This window comes from Adiantum capillus-veneris, chromosome 4 (genome assembly GCF_014529385.1).
Source record: "Adiantum capillus-veneris isolate H3 chromosome 4, ASM1452938v2, whole genome shotgun sequence".
Lineage (NCBI taxonomy): Eukaryota > Viridiplantae > Streptophyta > Polypodiopsida > Polypodiales > Pteridaceae > Adiantum > Adiantum capillus-veneris.
In genome coordinates this window covers 115435671-115461364 of record NC_140934.1, presented here as the reverse complement: position 1 = coordinate 115461364, position 25694 = coordinate 115435671, and the positions used below count along the sequence as shown (strand labels likewise).

Sequence of the window (25694 nt, the reverse complement as noted above, 5' to 3'; positions counted from 1 at the left end):
GCCTCCACCTGAGCGTCCCGTGGTTGTCTACCCATCGCCCTGCCTCTACATGCACTTGCCTAGTCTGCGTGTTGCCTCGCCCACACCTGCTTGCTGCGTTGCCCAACACCCGCCATACGATTTCAACTTTCCCTCTCAATGCATCTTGCTTGATTCCCCCCTTTGTTATAATATCTCCCAGTTTATACCCCCTACTAGCTAAAATAAATTCATTACGTCAAAATATTCCCTCCCCCATCTACAACCCGTCGGAATGTTCTCCCCTCCCGCGCACTGCCTAGTGCCCTCGCCTTCCTATCTCTTTAGAGCCTTGCACAGCGAGCCCGCCGAGCCGCCCTCCTCTCAGGTCTGTACTTCGCTCATAGCATGCACCTAACATGCTCAGACACCCTACTCTGCACCCTTCGCACTCTAGCTATGTGTCCTCGCTTTCCTGCGTCCTGCCTCATGCTACCCCATCTCATCTGGGAACACGCAACAAGTAGCCCTTACAAAGGTCGCGCGCGGGAGAGAGCAGAGCAAGCTTTGCAATAACAAGCTGAGAGAGAAGAGAGAGAGACCCGAGCAACCTTTGCGATAGCAGGCCGAGGAAGAGCAGGGTACGGGCCATCAATGAGAGAGAGAGAGAGAGAGAGAGAGAGAGAGAGAGAGAGAGAGAGAGAGAGAGAGAGAGAGAGAGAGAGAGAGAGAGAAGCCTTCCTTGCCTCTGTCATATGAGACAAACTCTATCACATAACCCTAAAATTATGGCTGCGAGACAACTTTTCGCATCTCATGCCACACCTTCAGTCATTCTTTTCATCTATAAGTAGTAGCATGCACACTAGTAATAGAAAACTGTGCACACATGGCATCTCTCTCTCTCTCTCTCTCTCTCTCTCTCTCTCTCTCTCTCTCAAATAAACATGAATGGGATCGACTCCACATTTTGTTTACAATGAAACTAGCTGTTACCGCTTATTAGCTAGCAACTTTTTACATAGAAAACTGTGCACACATGGCATCTCTCTCTCTCTCTCTCTCTCTCTCTCTCTCAAATAAGCGATCGATTCCTCATTTTTTTGACAATGAAAATTACCTGGTACCACTTAGGGCATGGTCACGCGAGGCTTAGTTATCAGTTATTGATAACTATGCCAACTATGCACAGGCAAAACATTTAATGAATAACTAAGCCTCTTGCATGGTCCCGCGAGGCTTAGTTATTCATTCATCCTCCCAACTATGCCTTCAACTTCACAACTATGCCAAATTTGGCATAGTTACAAAGGGTAGGTTTAGTAAGTCATTTAATGCTCCTTTTTGCGTGTGACCAAGAATGAGGCTTAGTTATTTGTTCAAATAACTGAACAAATATATGATAACTAAGCCTCGCGTGACCATTGCCTTATTAGCTAGTATGTATTTCGGCATATGCTACTGTGAAATGTGGAGGTCATCGGGAGAATTGCGTTTTACCTGGGAGTTGAAAATTGTGCTCTGTTTTTACAGGAGCCTCGCTGCTTGTTTTGCAAGTAGGGCGAGCGAGCGAGCTGGGAAGAAGTAATGGAGGGGGATGTTCTGTATGTGGCCCCTTTGAGGGTTGTAGCACCTGACGGAGTAAGCGGCCCGTCTCAAGAGGATGCAGGTACAAGTCCTCCTAATGGGATACCCTCTGATTTCCTTCAATTTCGCATGCAGGCTGACCACGGCAGACTACGTCGCAAGCCCAAGTCCTCTGCAATACGCGATTATCCAGATGGGTGTTCACCCTGCATGCTGTCTGAACACAACCATGAGCTCAAGAAGCCCAGGATTTCTAGACAACAAGATCTTAGCACTCAGAATTTGAGCAACATTGAGCCCCCAGCTTCAGCATTGGCATCTCAAAGCAAAGCAAACGAACCCACTGGGAAATCAACTGCCTCCGTTTCATCTCTGAAAACAATTGAAGAACCTGAACTTACTGAAGCCTCTCATGATGATCCGGAGCCCCCCATTGTTGACTCTTTGCCCTCCATTCGAAGAACCAAGCGCATACCTCCCAACTTACTCTCCAAGCTGAAGGCCTCCTCTCGACCCCCAACAAAGACCAGCACTTTTGGCCTTAGCCATGCTGCTGCCAGGAAGGTCATTGTTGAAACGGTGAGGCTGTTTGATGCAGTGCGCCGTAACCTGCTGCTGCAGGAAGATGAGCTGAAAGGCAACAGGTTGGACCTTAGAGTGGGGAATATCCTTACTAGAAATCACCGATCACTGAATGGTGCTCCAAAAAGAGTTGGAGTTATTCCTGGTCTTGAGGTGGGTGATATATTTTACTTCAGAATGGAGCTGTCTTGTGTTGGCATGCATGGCCCCATCCAAGCAGGTATTGATTATCTGAACGCTAAAGAGACCAAATATGGTGATATCGTTGCAATTTCCATAATTTCTTCTGGCGGTTATGATGCCAAAGATGAAGGTGATGAGCTTATTTATACAGGACAGGGTGGAAAAAGTGGTTTGGATAGCAAGCCCATGGAAGACCAGAAGCTGGAAAGGGGAAACTTGGCTATGAGAGAAAGCATGAAACATCAACTTCCTGTGCGAGTGATTAGAGGAGTCAAAGATTCAACTAGTCCCTCAGGAAAGACCTATACTTATGATGGCCTGTATAAAGTTGACAGGTTTTGGTCTGAAAAGGGCAAGTCAGGTTTTGAAGAGTTTAAATTTAAGTTGCAAAGGCTCCCAGATCAACCAGGTCTGGGATCGGCTGCGATCAAACTATCTGAGGAGTTGAAAGTTAAACCAAGCACACGAATTGGATTAAAGAGTGCTGACATTTCAGGTGGAGTGGAGGCAGAACGCGTGTGTGTTGTAAACACCATGGATGATGAGGTTGGGCCAGCACCCTTCAAGTACACCAGGACTTTAGAGCATCTGCAACGGTCTTCGCAAGCAGAAAAGTGTGCTTGCAAAAACCTTTGCAACTCGTCAAAAGCTTGTTCCTGTCTTGCAAGGAATGATAATGTTGCTGCTTATGTGAATGGGTTACTGGTGAAAGAACGAGGTGTCATATATGAGTGTGGCAAAAACTGCAAGTGCTCTACCAATTGTGCAAATAAAGCCACACAAAGAACATCAAAACTTAGGTTCGAGGTTTTCAAGACGCAGGACAGGGGGTGGGGAGTAAGGTGCCGAGACATCATTCCTGCCGGAACTTTTGTGTGCGAGTATACAGGGCGGCTTGTTGAAGACGTGGCTTCATTACAAAGTAAGGATTACCTCCTGGATACTAGCAGACTGTCTTTTCACAATCCTAGATGGGGAGATGTCTCTAGCCTTCTTAGTAAGGAGTTTGCAAAAGCTGGCAATAATCTACCGAGGCCAAGTTTTGCAATAGATTCAAGCGCATCAGGAAACATGGCACGTTTTATAAATCATAGCTGCTCGCCAAATCTCTTGGTGCAATGTGTGTTTCGAGAAGGGCAGGACATGAGGTGGCCCCATGCAATGCTTTTTGCTATGGATAACATTCCACCTTTCCGGGAGCTTACAATCGACTATGGGACCTCGGCTTCTTGTTCAGGAGGACAAGTGCAGGGCAAGGTTTGTGAATGCAAGTCAATAGATTGTCGGGGCAGATTTGGCTATTGAATGCTGCTGTGATGGTGTACTTTTACAGCTACTCCATTTGCTGATACTGAACTATAAAGGTAACAACTTACCCAAGCTGTAGGTTTACTCCTCAGAATGTAAGAGTTTGGTGAAGCATGTTGTATCCTCATATGAGAAATTTCTCAGAGTGGATTTTGAGTGGAAGTGTTGATGAAATACACTACCTGAAGTAGCAGTACCGCAAAAGGTGCAAAGAACTTTAATTACTTTGTTGGTATTCAGCAGACTTGCTTAAGCTAGCTGCAATGGGTGGACTTGGGCAGGGGGACAGCTTAGGTTCGATTTATAAATTTGTCTGAATGTTTAGGGATAGCAACAAGAGATTGTATTTAAAGATAATGTTGTTTCACTTTTCCAACACAGAAAACTTGCCAAATTCAAGCTTATATTAGGTTGATTAGACATTTTTCTAAATAAATATATGAGACAAGTAAGGTAATTCTACCATTTGACTGGCTTTAAAGGGCCACTTTTCTGTTTGATAGCAGAATTTCTCTTGGTAATCAATTCTTAGCTTTGAGGGTGTCTCCAGTTGGGAATAACGCAAGTCATCACAGGCAATAGAAGAGCGTTGAAACCGGCCCGTAGGGTGGTAGACGTAGGCTTTCACCTGAAACTTTACTTTAGACTTTAGGACACAAAGAAACTTTGCAAATAAAAACCTGTAAAGGGAATTGACACTTCAAACACACACGGCTTGGAAGCTAGAGCGCTACCAAGCAGATGCCGACACCCTGTAGGCCCCAAAGACTTGTGCCCCTTTCGGTATTTCTTTATTGTATTCAAAGAGGGAATAAACCCTGCGATTTCCGACGAGCTGTCCTGCATAATCCCGCCTGAAAATGGCCTGTTCTGGCCCGATTTCGGCAGCATAACCGTACTAGGAAGCTTCACAGATGAAATCCCCACGCAATAAGTGACTTTCCCGGCGCATACGGACACTTTTCAAAACCTGGCGAGAATCTGCTGCACGCTGAATTCTCTGTTTTCTGCCTTGAAAATGCACTAAATCACTCGCACAATGGTCCCCTCGTGTCCCTGGACCTCTTGGGGGTATTAGGGACCGTTTAGGGCCGAAACCCTAAACCTGTAAAAATACACAGCAGGCTGTATTTCCCTGTTTTGGGCTCCGTTTTGCGAGCCGGTCGCATCCGTAGCAAGTCCTCGAGCTCCTGCACCTGTAGGGCTACTCGCCCTTTGAGTCGGACGAGATTTCTTGCGCGAAATCTCTCTGAATTCACCTTAATCTGTGGGGAGTAGCAACTAGCTTATCCAGTACTTGTGCAAGAGGCTCTTGCCTCGGCAATCGCGCATGAACCCACACAATTGTATATACAGATGAAAAGCCCTCAAGCGGGGCATCACGTTTCTGTATTTAAAAGGGGAGAGAGGTGCTCGAGAGCAGTATCATCGCGCTACATAGTGCAAGGGAGAAGGCAAGCTTTCCATTAAAGCTTCAACACTTGCACCAACTACTCCCACACTCACTGTAAGTCACAATGAGAGAGAGAGGTAGCCCTCAAGTGGATTTTGCACCAATTCTTGGCTGAGGTGGCAGAGTTTGACCCTCTAGAGGCTCTGGTGCTGCCAGGCGTCCACTATGCCTCTTTGAGTTAATTTTCCTAGTACCCACCGACTTATAAGTGTAGCGAGGGGGCCTAAATGACTATGAAATGAGCCTAGGCACCCTTTTACTGCTCGGATTTCAGTGCCAATCTGCCCAACCAACTTGTGGCGACAAGGCTTTCCGGTCTGCGGGTGAAACCCTCGGCCGTCGGCCGCTTCACACTGGCCATACAATGTCCGGTCATTTACAGCTTCAATAAGAAGGTCCCTAAAATTAAATAAAAATCATCGGAAAGAAACCAACAACTAAGGTTAGCAGTTGTCATGTCCTCGTGACAGTAATTAGCAGTTGCCATGTCCTCATGAGATACCCCTCTCTTGAAAAACGTCCTTGATTGCATGCCATATATACATGCCATTGATGATCTTGTGTTGTTAGCACGCTTTTATCATTGCATGTATCCGCAAGAAAGGTCAGAACACATAGATATAAATGACTTAATGAGACCTTCATACTTTTGTCATTTCCATCTATGATAGAAGTGAGCATAATACCTTTAATAGGTTGGGACATACGTAGGCTGTAACCCAAAGGCCTCAAGGTAAAGCTGCAGTACAGTTGGTGACTCTGACAGTTCATGCTCTTCCATCCACTTTTCATCCATAGGTGGATAGTTCTTGAACTTCACCAAATAGCGTCTTGCAACCTGTCTCTTTTTCTTTCTTTATGTGCCAAAATCTGCTCAGGTACCAAGATCTCATCAAGTTCATCGACTCTTGGCTGATCTTCCCGTGGCATATCTTCTGGCACATCACCACAAAGGGTCTTAGAAGACTCGCGTGAAACGCATTATGAATCTTCCAAGTGTCAGGCAATTTCAGCCTTTAAGCAACATCGCTGATCTTATCAAGCACTTGAAAAGACCCATTGCCCTTCATCTTCTTTAACCTTGCCTTTTCAAACCGTTAAAGTACCCAATCACCAGGGGAAAACAGTAATTCATGACGGTGACGCTCAACAACCCTTTTTTGCTTTGCTCGAGTCTTCTCCAAGGAAACTTTGATTTTCTTATACATTTCATCCATGTTCTCAACTCAGCATGCTGTAATTTCTGGCTAGGTTTTGTAAAGTGCTCTAAAGTGCGTGGAAAGTCACCGTGTACTTGGGATTTTGTCCGTGGAGACTTCTATTGTGGTTACGTTGCTGAAATCGGGTTACAGTAGAGGAATTTCAGCCTGATAAATGTGGGACAGCTTGTAGAGGTTTACAGGTTTTTCTCAAGTTTAATAAGAATAAAGAAATACTGAAAGGGGTGCCAGTCTTTGGGGCCTACAGGGTGTCGTTGTCTACTTGGTAGCGCTCTAGCTACCAAGTCGTGAAATGTCTTGAAGTGTTGAATTCAAGTCACAGTTTTATTTGTGAAGTTCCTTTGTGTCCTAAAGTTCAAGTAAAGTAAAGTTTCGGGTGAAAGCCAAAGTCTACCGCCCTACGGGCTGGTTTCATCCACCCCAAGAGAGCACTGGCTCCAAACCCTGGTGCCCCTTTTGGTATTTCTTTATATTACTTCAACTTAGTACATCGCCGGTACCCCATCCTCTGCACCTTCACGCAGAAGCATGCGAGAGACTGAGCCCTCTGCACATATTTGAGGCCCTTGGCCTATGAAAAGCAGTTACATGAAAAGCATCAAACTCAAAAGCATTTGGCCTCAAAAGCTAGAAGGTTTATCAAAACCCTCACATCAGATCAAGGAGGGGAGTTCAAGTCCAAGGAGTTTGAAGAATTTTGATGGCAACATGGAATTTGAAGGCAATACACTTGTGCTTACACTCCACAACAAAATGGAGTGGCCGAGAGAAAGAGTTATTGTAGAGCATTCCCGAGCTATGCTCAAAGAAGGTAGCCTTCCAAATGTTTATTGGGCTGAATCAATCAACACCTTAGTTCATCTTATGAATAGGAGTCCTACTGAAGCTCTCACAAAGCTCACTCCCGAGGAAGCATACTAAGGTATCAAGCCCAATGTCTCCAATTTGAAAGTTTTTGGATGCATTTCTTATATGCATATTCGGGAAGAGAAGAGAAGGAAGCTTAATGTCAAGTCAGAGAGGTGTGTATTCACATGTTATGATCTTAATTCTAAAGGATATACGTTTGTAATCCCGAATATAGAGAAGCTCTATATTTCTAGAGATGTTGTCTTTGTTGAGAATGACAGGTGGTTCAAAGATACTTAGAAGTCTCTTTTTAGTATACACACAAAGCATCCAATTTCCCTAGCGTTTGACCTTTGGACACAGCCTTTGAACTTTGGAACCTTAGCATTTTGGAAGTCTTAATGGGCTGAACCTTAGGGTCTTTAAAGCCCATTGTTGCACATTATTTTCCCTCCTTTGGATCCCTACTGTGGCCGCGGTCTGCCAGCTTAACCAATATTCTAGCCTTTTCTCCCCTGGAACTTCCCCATATTAAATGATCCGTTTAACATGAGAAAATCATATAGGAGAACTAAATATTAGTTATTATGACATCAACAATGTTTCTCTTTATTGTTTGTGGAGGGCATAGGGTGTGCGTGGCAAGGAGAGTGATGTCTTGTAAAACTCCAACATAGTCAAATTCTCCTTGAATGGGATGGGTATCTAAAACACTTGATTGACTTGCCTATTCAAAAACACATGCAATACCTAGCTCCAACTCTTTCAATATGCAAATGAGGATCGTTTGTCCTTTCTTTTGCTTCAGAAATTTATTTTTTTCCTCTTCAAATAGCTTAATATACTTTTTCATACATTATACGTTGTTCATTACATATTTCTTATCATCTTGCATTCATCAAACTTCAGCTTGGCAGTTTTGAGGTTTCCACATAATAGTCCACATAACTTTTTCTATGTCTGTCCATAATCTATGTGCAAAAGGATACATTTACATTATATATTCTCTTACATAATATAAGGTTTGATGAATAATCCAGCCTTCAGTTATAGTGCCTTCTAGACAAGAATTTTGTTGCACAAAACCTTTTACAACCTTCATAAAATGCTCAATGAAAAACATCCATCTTGCACTAAAAACTCTAGCAAGGGCCATCTCATCTATCAAAATGCATCATGTAATGCACTTGTATATCAAAATTTCCACATGGTAGTGATTTTTCCATAAGTCATAACAATAAAATTCTCTTCCCTTGCATCCATGGTAAATCTGTTGGGTGGATCAATCGCTTTTAAAGCTATATATCAAGCAAATGAAGTTGAATGATAAATTATCTCAAGCTTCAAGCATCTTGATAGAAAATCTTGAAAATCACAAGCACTTTTTGGAAATCTTTAGACCACACTCAAGAACCTTGTTTTTACTAGAGAAGCTGTTGGTGTACGTTCAAAATGTTATGCCAATCATGTGTGTTTAACCCTGATAGTTTGTCTTTGTTTGAAACAAACATAAACTTAAATGAAGCTATGTATATAGTAGGTGCAAGGAACTCTTTGATTTGTATTAAAACCTTCTTTAATTTTTCCTTTGACATGGTCCATGGCACATCCAAGATCTTCCCATCCTTGTCATGCCACAACTTGCATTCTGCTTTTGAATTTTTCCAATCATGTCTTAAGGCAATCATATCCTTTTCACTTGTAAGACAATGCCAAAGATTTTTAGCTACACTCTTAATATATGCATATGATCTAAAAAATAAACAATCTTTAAGATATCCAAATAATTGAGTTTGTAAAAAATAGCTCTATCTACTTTAGACTTCTTGAATCCAATAGCTTTATGTTGTTGAATCTCCTGTTATGTTGAAGTGGCATCTTTTGCTTTGTTTTTATAGGCCTCCTCCCAATCCCTTGGAGTCATTATGTAAGGGGGTCCTCTTTTCTCCTCCAATCCATCAAACTTGTTGGCCTCTTTTGTTCTAAAAGGATGATCCATTGGCAAAAATATTTTGTAATGTTGATAGACACACTTGCATAACTTTTTGTTGTAATATGAATCTAAATCAAGACCACATGTTGTACATCCATGACGTCCCTTTGTTGATAGTTCTGAAAAAATTATATTTTTTGATACAAAAAAGAGAGAAAACTCATAGTCTCTGTGAAGGAATGTATCAAAGGCGTGCGTTTGTGCAACAAAGATAGAGAGAGAGAAGGACACACGAATGTGGGGTGGAGCTCTCAAATCTCACCGTATGAGCACACTATGAGAATGAGTGAGAGCTCCTTATTTTTTGTATGTATAAATAATAAGAAGATAAATGTGGGTGGTTGAACACTAGCTTGCGGACACGGGCAAAGCACGATGAGGCATACCGCCTTTACCTAACATTCTCGCACTGAAGGCTGTGTGTCAATAAGTGATGAGAAGACTAGCCTACAACTATTATATACAAGAGGTGAGAGAAGAAGGCTCTCAACCTATGCCCACTTGCTCACTCCAAACACGTGAGTGCTTCTGTAACCGCTCTAGTGTAAATGAAACAAGCATACCACTAGGGCTAGAGCCACGATGATACTCTTGATGCAGGTATCAAGTGACGACTTGCATGGCTCCACAATGCACAATGCGAGTGTGAGTCATCACGCAAATTACAACTCCCACTGCAAATGCACCAACCGCATAAGCAAGACCAGGTCGTCTCGAGACCAAAAGGTCAGACATGAGAGACCCAAAAGTCGACAAAACATGCACTAAGTGCCATATGCATCCTCATTAGGGACCACCTGACTATGCATCACCATGTCAGTATTAGGAAAATGATGAGTCAGTCATCCCTTGGAGAGAGAGAGAGAGAGAGAGAGAGAGAGAGAGAGAGAGAGAGAGAGAGAGAGGGAGAAAATGAAAAGAGAGAGGTAAGGGGAGAAAACAAAGAGAGAGAGAGACATAGATAAAAACAAGTAGAGAAAATATTTTTAAAAATGTTATATTAAGATTTAGGGTTAGGTTAGATTAAGATCTAAGATAAGGTTAGATTACATTTAACTTATATTTAAAATTTATGGTAAATTTAAAATTAGGTTAGACTTAAGATTAGGTTAAGATTTAAATTAGACGTAAGATTAGGTTAGATTACATTTAAGTTAGATTTAAGATTAAGTTAGATTACATTTAGATTTAGGTTAGGTGCTAGGGGGATATACTCCACACACACACACACTCATTTCATAGGCCATTCTCACTTGGTGAAAGTTGAGGAACACCACCTCCTTCTTCAATCTTGTGAGAAGTGAGAGCCTACATATAACCGGCCTATACAACGTAGAGGGCGGTACTATTTCAATTACGTGTTAACTTTACACAGAGCACTGAGAAGGGAAGAGAACACAGTTGCGTCCAGCGACTAGAATGTCACTGCGCACACGAGACCGACACCCTGTAGGCCCCAAAGACTGGCGCCCCTTTTGGTATTTCTTTATTCAAATTAAGGTAGACGATCCGACCACTTCGCACAAGCTTTCACAAAGCTGTCCAAACCTGGCGAGGGCTGAAAACCTGCGGCTGAAAACGCAGGTTTTCGACTGGATTTCAACAGCATAACGGCGCAAAAACCCCTGTAGGTCAAACACACCTGTCTAGGACGGATTCCTTGGATATCTGGAAGCTTTCTGGTGAGCTGTCACAGAAATTCAGCGGCCTGTAATTCTTTGTTTTTCACTGTCGGGAGCCCAAAAGCCTGTACACACATCCCAAGGCTCTCACGAGGCTCCCTCGATGTTCCCTTGCAGTTTAGGTGCGAAACCCTAAACCTGCAGAAAAACACAGCAGGCTGTAATTCCCTGTTTCGGATCGTTTTTAGCGGAGCGAACACGCCTACGCGTGTCCCAAGGGCTCCTGCACGCAATGGGACAGTTCCCCTGTGAATTGGACGAGTTTTCACGCGAGAAAACTCTCCAAACTCGCAGTCTTTCGTGATGGAACTGTGCGTACTTGCGGGGGATTAGCAATTAGCTAATCCGGTTCCTGTTCAGAAGGCTCTTGCCTTGGCAAACGCGCATAAACCCCCATAACTGTACATAGGTCAAATGAGAAGCCCACTAGTGGGGCATAACATATTGTACGTAGGGGAGAAAGAGAGCAGTATGTAGCGTGCGGGGCATCACTCTCGACACCATACTGTGCATAGAGGGCAAGGTAAGCATTCCATAGCTTCTGTACCTGCTACAATCCACCTGAGGCTGAAAATGGCACCCCCTTTGTTGATATGTAGCTCGTTTTTGCCTCCCAGAGTGGCAGAATCGCTCACAGGCTAACACGTCGCCCAGTTTCCGAGTTTGGGCTTTCCCTGCTAAAAATATCTCAACTGGTGCATCAGTTGACTTGGCAGCAAAGCAATAAAATGTTCCCCTTGTCATTCCAGAGCTAATGACGCAAACACATTTTCCGGTCAAAAATAGCAGTTCCCTAAATTTTAGGAGATGCTTCCATGGCGTCCCTATCGGTCTCCTGACCATCATTGAAGACTACCATTTGACCAACATCTACAATGTGGGTTAATTTACTGGCCCCTTTCAACTTATAAAGTTGCAGTGACTTGACGAGTGGCCCAAATTCCAGTTTGGCGCACACGAGCTTCCATACTCATCAGAATTTAGTGCTAACTGGCTCGGGCAGTCTCTGTCTGACCGACCTAGATCCCCGATGTGAGAAACCCATTTGGTTGCAGCCGTTTCACACTGGCCATGCAATGTCCACTTGCACCTTTTCAAGGGTTTTGGGACAAACAAGTAAAAATAAAATAAATATATCTAATACTTATTTACGGAAGGCAAGAGGAAAAATACACCTCCTGGTGACACACCCCACCCTTGAAATACTGCAAGCGACCTCGCTTGCATGCCAATAATACATGCAGATATCTCCTGATATCACATATATTCTATGATGGGAATCCAAGATATACATGCTTCCGGAAATGTAGCGTTGGACGATTAAACAATCCCACCAACCTGGCTACGACACATATATCAAGCATAGAAGTCTTCTAGTGTACTCTTGAGCACAAACTTCTCTAGCTAAATTCTGTATGGAAAGAGTAGATACAATTGCTTAACTACTCTCTTGAGCATCATGAACCATGCTCTTGCCTTGCTCCAAAAAGGTTGCATCAAGTCACTGTGGGTTCCATTTGAAAGGCTTCAAGATACAATTGCAATAGCTGAGGTGAATCAAGCAATTCAGACTCTTCCATCCATTTGGCATCTAATGATGGATAGTTCTTGAACTTCACCAAATAGCGTCTTGCAACTTTTCCTCTAACCTTTCTTTCTTTATGTGCCAATATCTGTTCAGGAACAAGGATTTCATCCAATTCTTCCACTTCGGGTTTTTCCTCATCAGGCATATTCTCTGGCACATCACCAACAAAGGGCCTTAGAAGGCTGACATGAAAAGCATTATGTATTTTCCAGCCTTCTGGTAGCTTTAACCTGTAAGCTACATCGCTGATCTTTTCTGAAATCTGAAAAGGACCATAATATCGCATACTGAGCTTAGGAAACAAGTGTGCCTTGCCTTTCCTTTTCCTTAACCTGGCCTTTTCAAAGCGCAAAAGTACCCAATCACCAAGTGAAAATACAAGTTCACGACGGTGACGATGAGCAGCTTTCTTTTGCTTAGCCCGAGTCTTCTCAAGAGCAATCTTTATCTTCCTGTATGTTTCATCCATATCTTGCACATACTTGTCTGCCTCAAATATCTTGTCCTTAGTTTGCAAAATGGGCGGGACTTTCTTTCCTCCTTCCACTATCTCAAATGGTGCCTTACCTGTTGACGTATGCACAGTGTTATTGTAAGCATATTCAACCAATGGGAGATGGTGTTCCCAAGTTGCCTTGTGCTCTGAGACATAACATTTGAGCAAGTCCAAGACAGTAGAATTTGCCTCTTCTGACTGTCCATCAATTTGCGGATGAAACGAAGAAGAGAACTTGAGCGTAGTGCCCATGTTCTCAAACAATGCCTTCCAGAAAAGACTCGTCATACGTGGATCCCTGTCACTGACAATTGACTGAGGCACCCCATGATATTTAAAGATATTGCTCATGAATATCTTGACCATGTGTTCTGGCTTTATCTTCTTCCTAACAGGAATGAAATGGGCTTGCTTACTGAACCTACAAATGATAGTCCAAATCCCATCATTTCCTGTTTGCATCCTTGAAAGATCAAAGATAAAGTCCATTGCTATACTTTCCCATGGCCTATCAGGGATCGGCAATGGCTGCAACAATCCCGGTTGCTTTTGTCTGTCAAATTTGACTTTTTGGCATACTAAGCATGATCTTACAAATGTGTCAACATCTTGACGCAAAGCTGGCCAATAGAAGAATGCCTCAATCCCTTTCACTGTCGCATCAATTCCACGATGCCCAGCATAAGGTGGAGCATGACTTTCCATCAAAATCTTTGGTCGTAACTGTTTAGTAACGCATAACTTTCCATGCATCATGAGAAAGTCATTCTTAAGCATATAGTGCTCATGATGTTGCCCATCAACAAGCTGGTCATAGATCCTTGCAAAATCTGAATCTGCAGCATATTGTGTCTTCATTTCGTCTAGTTCACAATGGTACGGAATTGACACTGCTGAAATTTGGGGCTTTCGTGACAACGCATCAGCCACCACGTTCTTTTTCCCTTGCACATGCACAATTTGAAAATGGAACATTGACAAGATGTTTGCCCATCGCATGTGCTTCTCAGACAACTTCGTCTGTGTAAGAAAATATCGCAAGGTTTGATGATCCGTTTGGACAACAAAATCAGCCCCTAGCAAATAGTGTTTCCAACCGGTGAGAGCATGAATTACTGCCAGTAATTCTTTCTCATAGACTTGCAAGTTCCTTTCAGTCTTCAAAATAATTCTGCTCTCATATGCGACTACTCGGCCATTCTGCATTAGAACTGCACCAAGACTATGGCCACACGCATCACATTGAACCACAAAAGGTTTAGAAAGATCTGGCAAAATAATTACCGGATCTGAAGTTAGCTTCTCTTTCAAGTGTTTGAACGCTAAAATTTCCTTGGCTGTCCACTTGAAAGTAACTCCTTTTCCTTGCAGTGCATGGAGTGGAGAAGCAATCTCAGCAAAATTTCGGATGAACCTCCTGTAATAGGAACATAAGCCTAGAAAGCTTCGAATGTCATGTACGGACTTCAAGTCTGGCCATGACCTAATTGCTTCCACTTTAGCGGGATCCATGCGTACCCCATCCTTTGAAACAATGTGCCCAAGGAAGTGAATTTCTTGCAAAAAGAACTCACTTTTCTTCGCATTGATGAGTAGCCTATTCTTGCGTAGCTCATTGAAAACTGCGGTCAAGTGATCCCTATGCTCCTCTTCAAACTTTGAGTAGACAATCATGTCATCAAAGAAGGTACCCATGAAGTTTTTATGTGGTCTAAGAATTCTGTCCATCATTCTATTAAATGTGGCAGGAGCATTTGTGAGACCAAATGGCATGACAAGAAACTCATAGAGACCAAATGTTGTCATGAACGCAGTCTTATGGACATCTTCTGGTCTAATGCGTATCTGATGATACCCGCTCTTTAGGTCTATTCTTGTAAACAATGACGCTCCCTCAAGCCGATCGAGAATGTCATCTATCCTCGGTATGGGGAACCTATTCTTGATGGTATTCTTATTCAAGGCGCGATAGTCAATGCACATGCGCCATGAACCATCCTTCTTCTGCACTAAGAGTACAGGCGAACAAAAAGGGGATGAACTGGGCTGAATCAGCCCCTTCTCTAAAAGCTCGTTGACCTGACCCATAATCTCTTTCTGCTGGGCTGCACTAACCCTGTATGGTGGTCTATTCGGTGGACTAGAACATGGCACAAGATCTATAGTATGATCCTCAGGTCTCTCAGGAGGTAGCTCCCCTGGCAAAGAGTCCGAAAAACAATCACTGAAACCACTCAAAAAAGTTGACCTGTCTTTATCTAAGGTAGACAAATTAGATACAACTTGAGGTACTTCTTTTGCAAAGATCAAGTACGCAGAAAGATGATTCTTTATTACAGATGAAATAGCAAAAGCAGAAACAACTGGAACAAACTCGCCTTTAAGCTTTACATCAAGGACATGAGTCTTTCCTCTATGTACAAGGGTAATCTTTTTGTTGTAAGTATCCACCATAGCATGCAACCTGTAACACCATGGGATACCCAATAACACATCACAGCCCTCAAGCGGCATAATATGAAATTCTTCCGCATCCACATAGCTCTGAATGTGCAGACGAAGCTTTCCCAGAATGGGAGTAACAAGTTCTGAATGTCCTGGGCATGCCAAACCTGCTTCGCCTGTTATACCCATCTCCTCTGCACGAATGCCCAACTTTGATGCCAGTTCTGGTGATATGAAATTTGCACGGGCTCCTGGATCAAAGAAAACCAGCACTGTCTGGTCTCTAACTTTGCCCCAAGCTCTGCACAGCTCCGTGGCATCTGTGTTTGGCTTCTGTGTTTGGCTGATCTCCAACCAAATCTGGAACAAGTCGTGCACTCGGCTTTGGCTTCTTCCCTTTATGGTCTGACTTGTCATCCTTATCCTGTGACTTCTTCTGTGGGCACTCATTTGCAAAGTGTCCTTCCTGTTCACAAATGTAGCATTTCTTGGCCTCCCTAAGAGCTTTCCTTTCTTGAAAAGTTTTGCCAGAAAAATGCCTTTTTTGTCCTTGTCCTTGTTCCGAAGAAGATTTAGACTGCTTCTTGGACGTATCAACTTCTTCAGAGGAGGGCTTCTTTGTGGGAGGCTCAGAAGGCTTTGCTGCAACATTGCCCTTGGCTGAAAACTGTTTGCCCTGGGACCCTTTCTTGTGGCTATTAAATCCATCGGAATCTCCCTTCGACAGATTGCTGGCCACTCTTGCATTCTCTATCAATTGAAACATATTCATGACAGTAGTCTTTGTGCAGTAGTCCCTGATTTTCTTGGGCAATCCGCAACAGTACTTCTCAATTTGTTCTGACAAAGGCACAAACCTGTAAGAGGTGACTGGCAACAGTGCGGCCCAAAACTGTTTATTGTACTCTTCCAAATTTGCACACTGTTTAGCATTCAACTCGTGCCATTCTGTCATCACATCCACTTCAAAAGTGTTTGTCAACCATGCAGGCGCAAAAAGCTGTTTGAATTGGACCCACGTTGTTGGGGCTTGACCCTGGTTCAACAATGCGGTCCACCATTGGAGCGCATTCCCTTTCAAGAAAGTGGCAGCCTTGCGTATCTTTGAAGATTCCGTGAAGTTTCCTCCAGCATAAGCTGCATCGAACTGCTGTATGAAGGTCAAAGCCTTCAATTGGTCCTCAGTTCCTCTAAAAGTTTCAAACTTCACTCCCTGCCCACCTTCCTTGTAATCCTTAAGCTGACTCAAAGGAGGCACATTATCATAAACAGGTGCCTGTAACAGTGGTGCTCCATGAGTGTTCATTCCAGCACTCGCATCAACTGTTTTCCCTGTCATATCTGCATTTTGTATGCATGGCTGCGAAAAACCAGCCATACCAAATTGTGTTCTAGACACTCGAAACTGGCCGTAGGCACCCTGAAAACCTGGTTGGACACCCATGTTCGCGTACATAGGGTTACCCATGCCTGTTTACATTGTCCCGAACACATTCCCTGGCATATAACCTGTGGAAGGTCCAGCCATAGCTTGAAACACTGAACCACCTCCAAAATAACCAGGATAAGTATTAGGTAATGGAAGGGTCTGACGCATAGCCTGTTCATTGCTCCCTTGACCATTCACAAACGGTTCCTGTCCAGCTAAAGCAAGTTGCTTTGGATAATTGGACACCGCTAGTTGCTCAACCACATGGGCTTTCCCCCGAGCATCATGAGTCCTCTGCGCATTGGAAATCTCCTTTTCCTGCAACGGCTCAGTCATGCCCTGTGTAGGAGGCTGAAAACCCTGTGTCGGAGCCTGTAAGAATTCTTGCATCCTTGGGTTGTTAGCCAACTGCTGAAACATGTCCATGCAACAACACAGTTGAGTTCTAAACAACCTGTCCTCTTCTTGAAGAGTTGAAGGAATTTTCTCTGTGCCATGTGAGGAAGATCCCTCTTCAGGTACTTGGTCTCTCTTCTCTGCCATATCGACAAGCTCTGTGTTGCTTTCACCCACAACAATCCACGCTGCACTTTTTGAAGAAAAAGTGACTATCCCGTCGATGGAACCATATAACCGGCCTATACAACGTAGAGGGCGGTACTATTTCAATTACCTGTTAATTTTACACAGAGCACTGAGAAGGGAAGAGAACACAGTTGCGTCCAGCGACTAGAATGTCACTGCGCACACGAGACCGACACCTTGTAGGCCCCAAAGACTGGCGCCCCTTTCGGTATTTCTTTATTCAAATTAAGGTAGACGATCCGACCACCTAGCACAAGCTTTCACAAAGCTGTCCAAACCTGGCGAGGGCTGAAAACGCAGGTTTTCGACCGGATTTCGACAGCATAACGGCGCAAAAACCCCTGTAGGTCAAAAACACCTGTCTAGGACGGATTCCCTCGATATCTGGAAGCTTTCTGGTGAGCTGTCACAGAAATTCAGCGGGCTGTAATTCTCTGTTTTTCACTGCCGGGAGCCCAAAAGCCTGTACACGCATCCCAAGGCTCTCACGAGGCTCTCCCGATGTTCCCTTGCAGTTTAGGTGCGAAACCCTAAACCTGCAGAAAAACACAGCAGGCTGTAATTCCCTGTTTCGGATCGTTTTTAGCGGAGCGAACACGCCTACGCGTGTCCCAAGGGCTCCCGCACGCAATGGGACAGTTCCCCTGTGAATTGGACGAGTTTTCACGCGAGAAAACTCTCCAAACTCGCAATCTTTCGTGATGGAACTGTGCGTACCTGTGGGGGATTAGCAATTAGCTAATCCGGTTCCTGTTCAGAAGGCTCTTGCCTTGGCAAACGCGCATAAACCCCCAGAACTGTACATAGGTCAAATGAGAAGCCCACTAGTGGGGCATAACATACTGTACGTAGGGGAGAAAGAGAGCAGTATGTAGCGTGCGGGGCATCACTCCCGTCACCATATTGTGCATAGAGGGCAAGGTAAGCATTCCATAGCTTCTGTACCTGCTACAATCCACCTGAGGCTGAAAATGGCGCCCCCTTCGTTGATATGCAACTCGTTTTTGCCTCCCAGAGTGGCAGAATCGCTCACAGGCTGACATGTCGCCCAGTTTCCGAGTTTGGGCTTTCCCTGCTAAAAATATCTCAATTGGTGCGTCAGTTGACTTGGCAGCAAAGCAATAAAATGTTCCCCTTGTCATTCCAGAGCTAATGACGCGAACACATTTTCTGGTCAAAAATAGCAGTTCCCTAAATTTTAGGAGATGCTTCCATGGCGTCCCTATCGGTCTCCTGACCATCATTGAAGACTACCATTTGACCAACATCTACAATGTGGGTTAATTTACTGGTCCCTTTCAACTTATAAAGTTGCAGTGACTTGACAAGTGGCCCAAATTCCAGTTTGGCGCACACGAGCTTCCATACTCATCAGAATTTAGTGCTAACTGGCCCGAGCAGTCCCTGTTTGACCGACCTAGATCCCCGATGTGAGAAACCCATTTGGTTGCAGCCGTTTCACACTGGCCATGCAATGTCCACTTGCACCTTTTCAAGGGTTTTGGGACAAACAAGTAAAAATAAAATAAATATATCTAATACTTATTTACAGAAGGCAACAAGAAAAATACACCTCCTGGTGACACTACATCAACACTCTTGGCTATGGAATGCAAATCCAACCAAGAGCCATGCTTCAATGCTTAAGGTTTCCATCTTCTCCATCTCCATTACTATGCTATTATGTATGCTAGCAAGAAGCGTAATGATAAGTGAGGAACTATTTCTTTCTCCTATGGAATGTTTCTTCTTCCTCTTCCCTACCCTCATTCCCCGCTAGCTCTCTCCACCTTTGAAGGTGTTTGAGGATGCAACCTCTCATCCTCAAGACTCAACCATGTCTACCACCCATGAGAGTGCTCAAGAAGGTGATACATTTTAGTCCAACAGTCCTACAACAAGCGTGGACAACCACATATATGAAGAAGATTCAAGACAAAAGCTAAGGAGATTTACAAGGGCAAGAAACCCATCTCAAAAGCTCACTTACACATCAATTTTTGCAAACAAACATTAAAAATTTATGGGTAATGTCTCACACATTGAGGAGCCCCAAAGCTATGAAGAAGCATCCACAAAGAAGGAGTGGATTTCAGCCATGGACAAGAAATACAATGTCCTCATGAAGAACAACAGATGGAAGCTCGTGGATCTATGTGAAGGAAAGCAAGCTATTGGAAGCAAGTGGGTCTACAAAACAAATAAAAATTTCGATGGTTCTGATGGACAAGATTTTTCGAGAGTATAGGTCATTTGTGGGATCCTTTTTCGACGACATCATCGTATTCGTCGCAGAACACAAACACCATCTGTTATTACAGGTTTTCCAGGCACTGCGGGCAACATCGACTGGTGGTTAATGGGAAAAAGAAAAAGTTTTTCTTGCCAGAGACACTTTTTGGGACACATTGTCTCTGTGGAGGGTGTAAAAATGGACCAGATCAAGATTGATAACATTCGAGATTGGCCAGATGTGAAGAATGTAGAAGCTTGAAGCATTTGGGTTTGTGCTCTTATTATTGGCGGTTCATTAAAAAATTTGCGGAGATTGCTTCTCCTTTGCATGTTTTAACACAAAAAGGGGTTCCTTTCTCTTGGGGACCATATGAGATTGTAGCCTTCAGGACTCTCAAAGAAAAGTTGACAAGTGGTCAAGTGTTGGTGTACCGTGTTACCATACTTGCAAATACCATTTGAAGTTTACTGTGATGCTTGTGGTCGTAGTGTCTTAATGCAGGAGGACCATGCTATAGTTTATGAGAGTAGAATGTTTTCACGCCTACAACGGGTTGCACAAATCTATGAGAAAGAGCTTTTGGCAGTTATCCATGCTCTTACTCAGTGGTGCCATTTTCTACTTGGAGCCGACTTTACAGTGTTTACCGGCCATCAAAGTTTTACAATACTTATTGTCTTAGAAACAACTTTCGGACAATAGATGTGGAGGGCAAGCATTTGTCGCAAATGCACTTTCAGATCGTCCATGTTTAGGGACAGCAAAACGTGGTGGCAGATGTATTGTCTCGCAAGTCACTTGGCTATTTTGGCGATTTGCCATCACAACTTTGAGGATACGGTAGATTGGAATGCCACAAATCCAGATTTTGCAGCCATCTTTGACCGATTACAACGTGGGGAGGTAGTTGCAGGCTATTTCCTAAAGGAAGGCTATTTGAGGCGGAAAAATATGTTGTGTTACGCAAGCATTGCAGAATAAGGTTTTGACAGAGTGCCATTGTCCATCTTTTTCAGGTTATTGTGGCATAGACACCGCCTTGAAAGGTGTGGAGCGGTTCTTTTACTGGCCGAGGCTCAAAAAGGATGTGGACGAGTTTGTTCGCAGTTCTTTAGTATGCCAAAAGGTCTAGTTTGACAAGCATAAGGCACCAAGTCTTCTACAACCTTTACCTATACCTAGCTGATTGCGGAAACGTATACCTAGCCGACTGCGGAAACGTATAGCAGTGGACTTTGTTTTTGATCTTCCCAAGACTCAGAGTGGGCATGATGGCATTTGCCAAGTCATTGATAGATTCAACAGGCTCACTTTATTCCGGTAAAGAAGACAATTAAACTCGATGATTTGGTTACATTGTTTCTCTCGCACATTTTTCGACTACATGGTATGCCTGAGTCTATAGTTTCAGATAGAGATCCCCGCTTTACCAATTTGTTTTGGAGGGCAATCTAGGAGAATATTGGTACACGGCTACAATTCTTGTCCTCTTTCTACCCATAGACAGATAGACAATTAGAGATGGCGAATTCAAGGTTGCCTACAACAATACGGTTCATACGTTAAGAAGGTTAAGCACCAAGGTCCAAAGATAAGATTTTTGAAGTAGATCAGTACACTCAGGATCTAGACATTGATTTTGCTAAGGTGCGTAAGGCTCTTGAGTATGCGATACTACCAGCCTTTCCAGATTCAGGAGAAGATCAATAATGTATCCTTCAAATTGAAGTTACAAGCTCGAGGCCATACTATTGGCTCTACTTCGTAAAAAATCATTTCTATCGAATATTCTCATCTATGCCTGCGAGTGCCGCCCTCGGAAATTTCACATATGCCTTCTTGGCTTTGTTGCAACCGCCCTTCCTACATCGAACCACCATATCCTGCTTCCCTTCTCTACAACAAACCCTCCTCTACCTCCTCCCCTAGGCACCTCTACCTTCTGCCCTTCCCCCCACCTTGAGGCCATTATATTGATGTAGCTCTCTCTCCGAGTTGGGTTCCCCCTTTCTGTGCTTTTGTGAAGGCTACGTTTCTCCAACAGTTCGCAAGCCTGTCGTTCTCCATGTGTAGATTGTCTTGTACGTCACAAGAGGACATCAAGCAGAGCAGAGACTGCTAGAGATGAAGAAGGTGTGACCACGGGCAAGGATAAACCCGACACCACAGGAAGGCGGGGTTGTGGGTTGGTTTGTTGTCATGCAAAAACGATCTCTCTCTCTCTCTCTCTCTCTCTCTCTCTCTCTCTCTTTGGTAATGCAATTCCACTAGAACTCGATGTAGTCTGACTCCCAAAGCTGAGAGCATATTTGAAAATTCTCTCTCTTGTTTTCTTTTCAAAATGTGTAACACCTACTTGGAAGATTCCCAATGCATTTCATGTGAGTCTATTGAGACCTTTCAGAGGTGAAGTGCCAATGGATAGGGAGCCAGAGGAGCAGCCGGAAGTGGAAGAGACAAAGAAGATTCTTTTTTTAAAACAGGCTCTGGCTCACAAGGAAAGGAAAGTGAAAGGTAACCTGAGTCCTAACACGCCGGTATTTAGTAGTTTAGAAACTACCCGGCTTTGGATGCAAAATGGATGGAGGAGGAGACCTAGCAGATACTCCTTAGATTTTAGAGCTTTACCTTGAAGCTTCTGGTCTAGCATCGACTATTCCAAGAGTTACCGATGAATCAGTAGGTTGAATCTGGTGCAGTTTGGATTGCACAAGAGGAGAGTTACTCCACTCCTTTTTCACAGGTTACCTCGATGGAATAAAGTCACTGATTTCTTTTGAGATTTTAGGGATACTGACGGGTTGACAATATTTTGTTGAATGACTTTATGTAAAGAAGTACTTTGAAATAGGAATTCGTGAAATGACTTTGTTACATGTACTCTCTCATGTGTGTATTGTTTGAGTGCATGTTTAAAAGACGAAACGACTGGAACATTTTTGTCTTGTTCACATGAGGGGTGATGTGGATATGATAGAACGAGATTTTGTCAACCAAGACATCGGTCAAAGATCAGTGTGGAATGGATGTGATTGCTAAATAAGTTACAAATGATCATGATTCTGATCTTAGATTCGGACGGGGATAGTGATGTGAATGTGATTTGAAGGTTCAGTGACTGTCGTCTTTGTGCAAGTGCTGGATATGTGTGGTATAGTGTGTCGGTACATAGAGTTAGTGTCTACTGAACTATTTTCTGTCCATGTGTGTTTTGCAGCGTAGTTGAGGGCGATTACAATTCTTTCAAGAGGGAGGTATGTCACAAAGTGATGACATGGCATGACCTAAAAGGACGGACTCTAGACAGAGGGGTCAAAACCCTAGTGAAAGAAGCAAAAGTTTTTAGAACTTTTTACCAAACTTACAAGGCTTGCCGAGTGGCCCATTTTCAAAGTTCAGTTCCCACCAACTTATGGGATCCTTTCGAACGGGGCCTAGGGACTGAAACCGGCCTGTACTTTCAAAAAGGGTGGTAGACTTTACTTCAAACCTTGATTTAGCTTTTACCCATTATTAGTCGTCTATTCTACGTGTACTTTCAAGACACAACAAAGGGGAAAGGGATACAGGCTGCTAGATTGCACATGTATGAGTAGACCGACACCAGATTGGCCCCTAACTTAGGCGCCCCTTTCGGTATTTCTTTATTGTTTAAAAAGAGGGAATAAACGCTGTGGTTCCCTACAAGCTGCCCCGCACAAGCTTGGCTGAATTTCAACTGTTCCGGCCCGATTTCGGCAGCATAACTGTACTAGGACACTTCAGAGTCAGTATTCCCACGCATTGACTGACTTTCCCGACGCATACGTGCACTTTGCAAAACCTGGCGAGAATCTGCAGCACGCTGAATTCTCTGTTTTCAGCCTCGAAAATGCGCCAGATCACCTATATAGCGGTCCCCTCGCGTCCCCGAACTTCCTGGGGGTATTAGGGACCGTTTAGGGCCAAAACCCTAAACCTGCAAAAATACACAGCAGGCTGTAATTTACTCTTTCGGGCTCCGTTTCGGGTGCCGGTCGCATCCGTAGCAAGTCCTCGAGCTCCCGCACCTGTAGGGCTACTTGCCCTTTGAATCGGAAGAGATTTTTGGCGTGAAACCTCTCCGAATTCACCTGTACCTGTGGGGGATTAGCCGCTAGCTAATCTAGTACCTGTGCAAGAGGCTCTTGCCTTGGCAATCGCGCATGAACCCACACAACTGTACATTGGTCAATTGAAAAGCCCACTAGAGGGGCATAACATACTGCCATAGGGGAGAGAGAGGGCAGTGCGTAGCGTTCAGGGCATCACTTCTGGCACCGCACTGTACATAGGAGGGAAAGCAAGCACTCCATAGCTCTTAACCTGTGACAAAATCTGAAAATGAGCCTCTCCAAGCTTAAAATTCAGCGCCACTTCTTGTTGCATGAGGAAAGTGCACTAGAAGGTGCCACTTGGCACATTTACAAGCATTTTCCCGTTTCGGGGTTGCCGCCTAAAAATCTCCCGACCGGTTGCCCGGTTGACTTCACTTGTCATTCCGGAGGTAATGACGCGAACACATTTTCATGTCCCAAAATAGCAGTTCCCTAAATTTTAGGAGATGCTGCCATTGTATCTTTCTAGGTCATCCGACCCTCTTTGTACACTGCAGCTACACCCAGAACTGAAATGTAGCCTCTGTGACAAAGGATTCCAGTTTGGCTAGTCAATGACCCCACTTGGCTAACCATAGTCCTTGTCCAACCTTAGTGCTCTCTTGCCCTCAGGCCTAGACTCCCTCTGAACAGTTCCACACTAGCTATGCAATGCAGGGCAGTTAGATTTCCCGAGGGGTGTTTCCAAAAAGTGAGAGTAAATAAATAATAAGAAAGAAATCAACAAAAAGGATAGATAGTAGTCACACGCTGGTGACATACCCTCCTCTCGAAATCTCAAACGTCCTCGTTTGCATCTATGTCGTACATGCTCACAGTCAACACTGATGTATTCAACACCTGTCGACACATGTACGACACATACATGCTCATTGTCAACCCTGGTGTATTCAACACCTCGTCGACACATGTATTGCCTGCGTGTGAACCCTGTCCCAATGACATAGTGGTAGCTTCGCACTCTGCCATTGCTTTGAGTCACTAACTTTCCAATGACAAAATGGTAGCCACACATTTTGCCACTGTCTTATAGTACACATTGGATCCCGTAACACTTTCGAGCATACCCAAACCGACAGTTTAAGAATGCAGTTACACATGTACTCTTTTAATAGAAGCAATTACTGTGTTCTTGGCAAACTGACAAGAAATACTCACTTCTATAGCACTAAGCACACTTTTGGACATTCCATAAGAGCAATGGCCAAACTGACAATCTGTATAGCTCTAACATTCATGTAACAGGTATTTCATTTGAGCTCACTTTAAATACCATGTACATCATTTGTTTCAAAAGCCATTGTCACACTGACAATCCATGTAGCTTTGAAACTCAAGGGGTCAAGGTAGGTTGCAAATCGAAGGCTTCAAGGTAAAGTGATAACACAGTTGGTGACTCTGCAAGTTCACCTTCTTCCATCCACTTAGCATCCATTGGTGGATAGTTTCTGAACTTTACCAAGTAACGCCTAGCAACCTTGCCTTTCACTTTTCTTTCTTTATGTGCCAAAATTTGTTCCGGGACCAAGATCTCGTCAAGTTCCTCGACTTCCGGCTGATCTTCAACTGGCATATCTTCTGGCACATCACCCACATAGGGTCTGAGAAGACTCACGTGAAACGCATTGTGAATCTTCCAACTCTCAGCCTATATGCAACATCACTGATTATGTCGCACACTTGAAAAGGCCCATAGTAACGCATACTGAGCTTTGGAAACAGTCTTTCCTTGCCCTTCATCTTCTTTAACCTTGCCTTTTCAAAGCGTAAAAGCACCCAATCACCAAGTGAATATACCACTTCACGACGGTGACGATCAACTGCTTTCTTTTGCTTTGCCCGAGTCTTTTCCAAGGCCACTTTGACCTTCTTGTACATTTCATCCATGTCCTGAACATACTTATCTGCTTCAAATATCTTGTCCTTTGTATGCAGTATGGGAGGAACTTTCTTGCCACCTTCAA

The 25694-nt window shown here is 43.8% G+C and overlaps 1 protein-coding gene across 3 annotated transcripts in view; it reads left to right on the top strand.

Moving 5' to 3' along the window:
- Window positions 1-1437: 1437 nt before the first annotated feature.
- Window positions 1438-25694, top strand: part of LOC147459849 (histone-lysine N-methyltransferase, H3 lysine-9 specific SUVH5-like) — a 50319-nt gene continuing 26062 nt past the window's right edge. For 2 of the 3 annotated variants that reach the window (XM_086511043.1, XM_086511042.1), the window contains exon 1: window positions 1438-3674. In XM_086511043.1, coding sequence (XP_086367169.1) covers window positions 1546-3615 — 2070 coding nt within the window. In that variant the 5' untranslated portion in view covers window positions 1438-1545 and the 3' untranslated portion in view covers window positions 3616-3674. The remainder of the gene's footprint in view (window positions 3675-25694) is intronic. The other variant, XM_086511044.1, reaches the window with a different exon arrangement.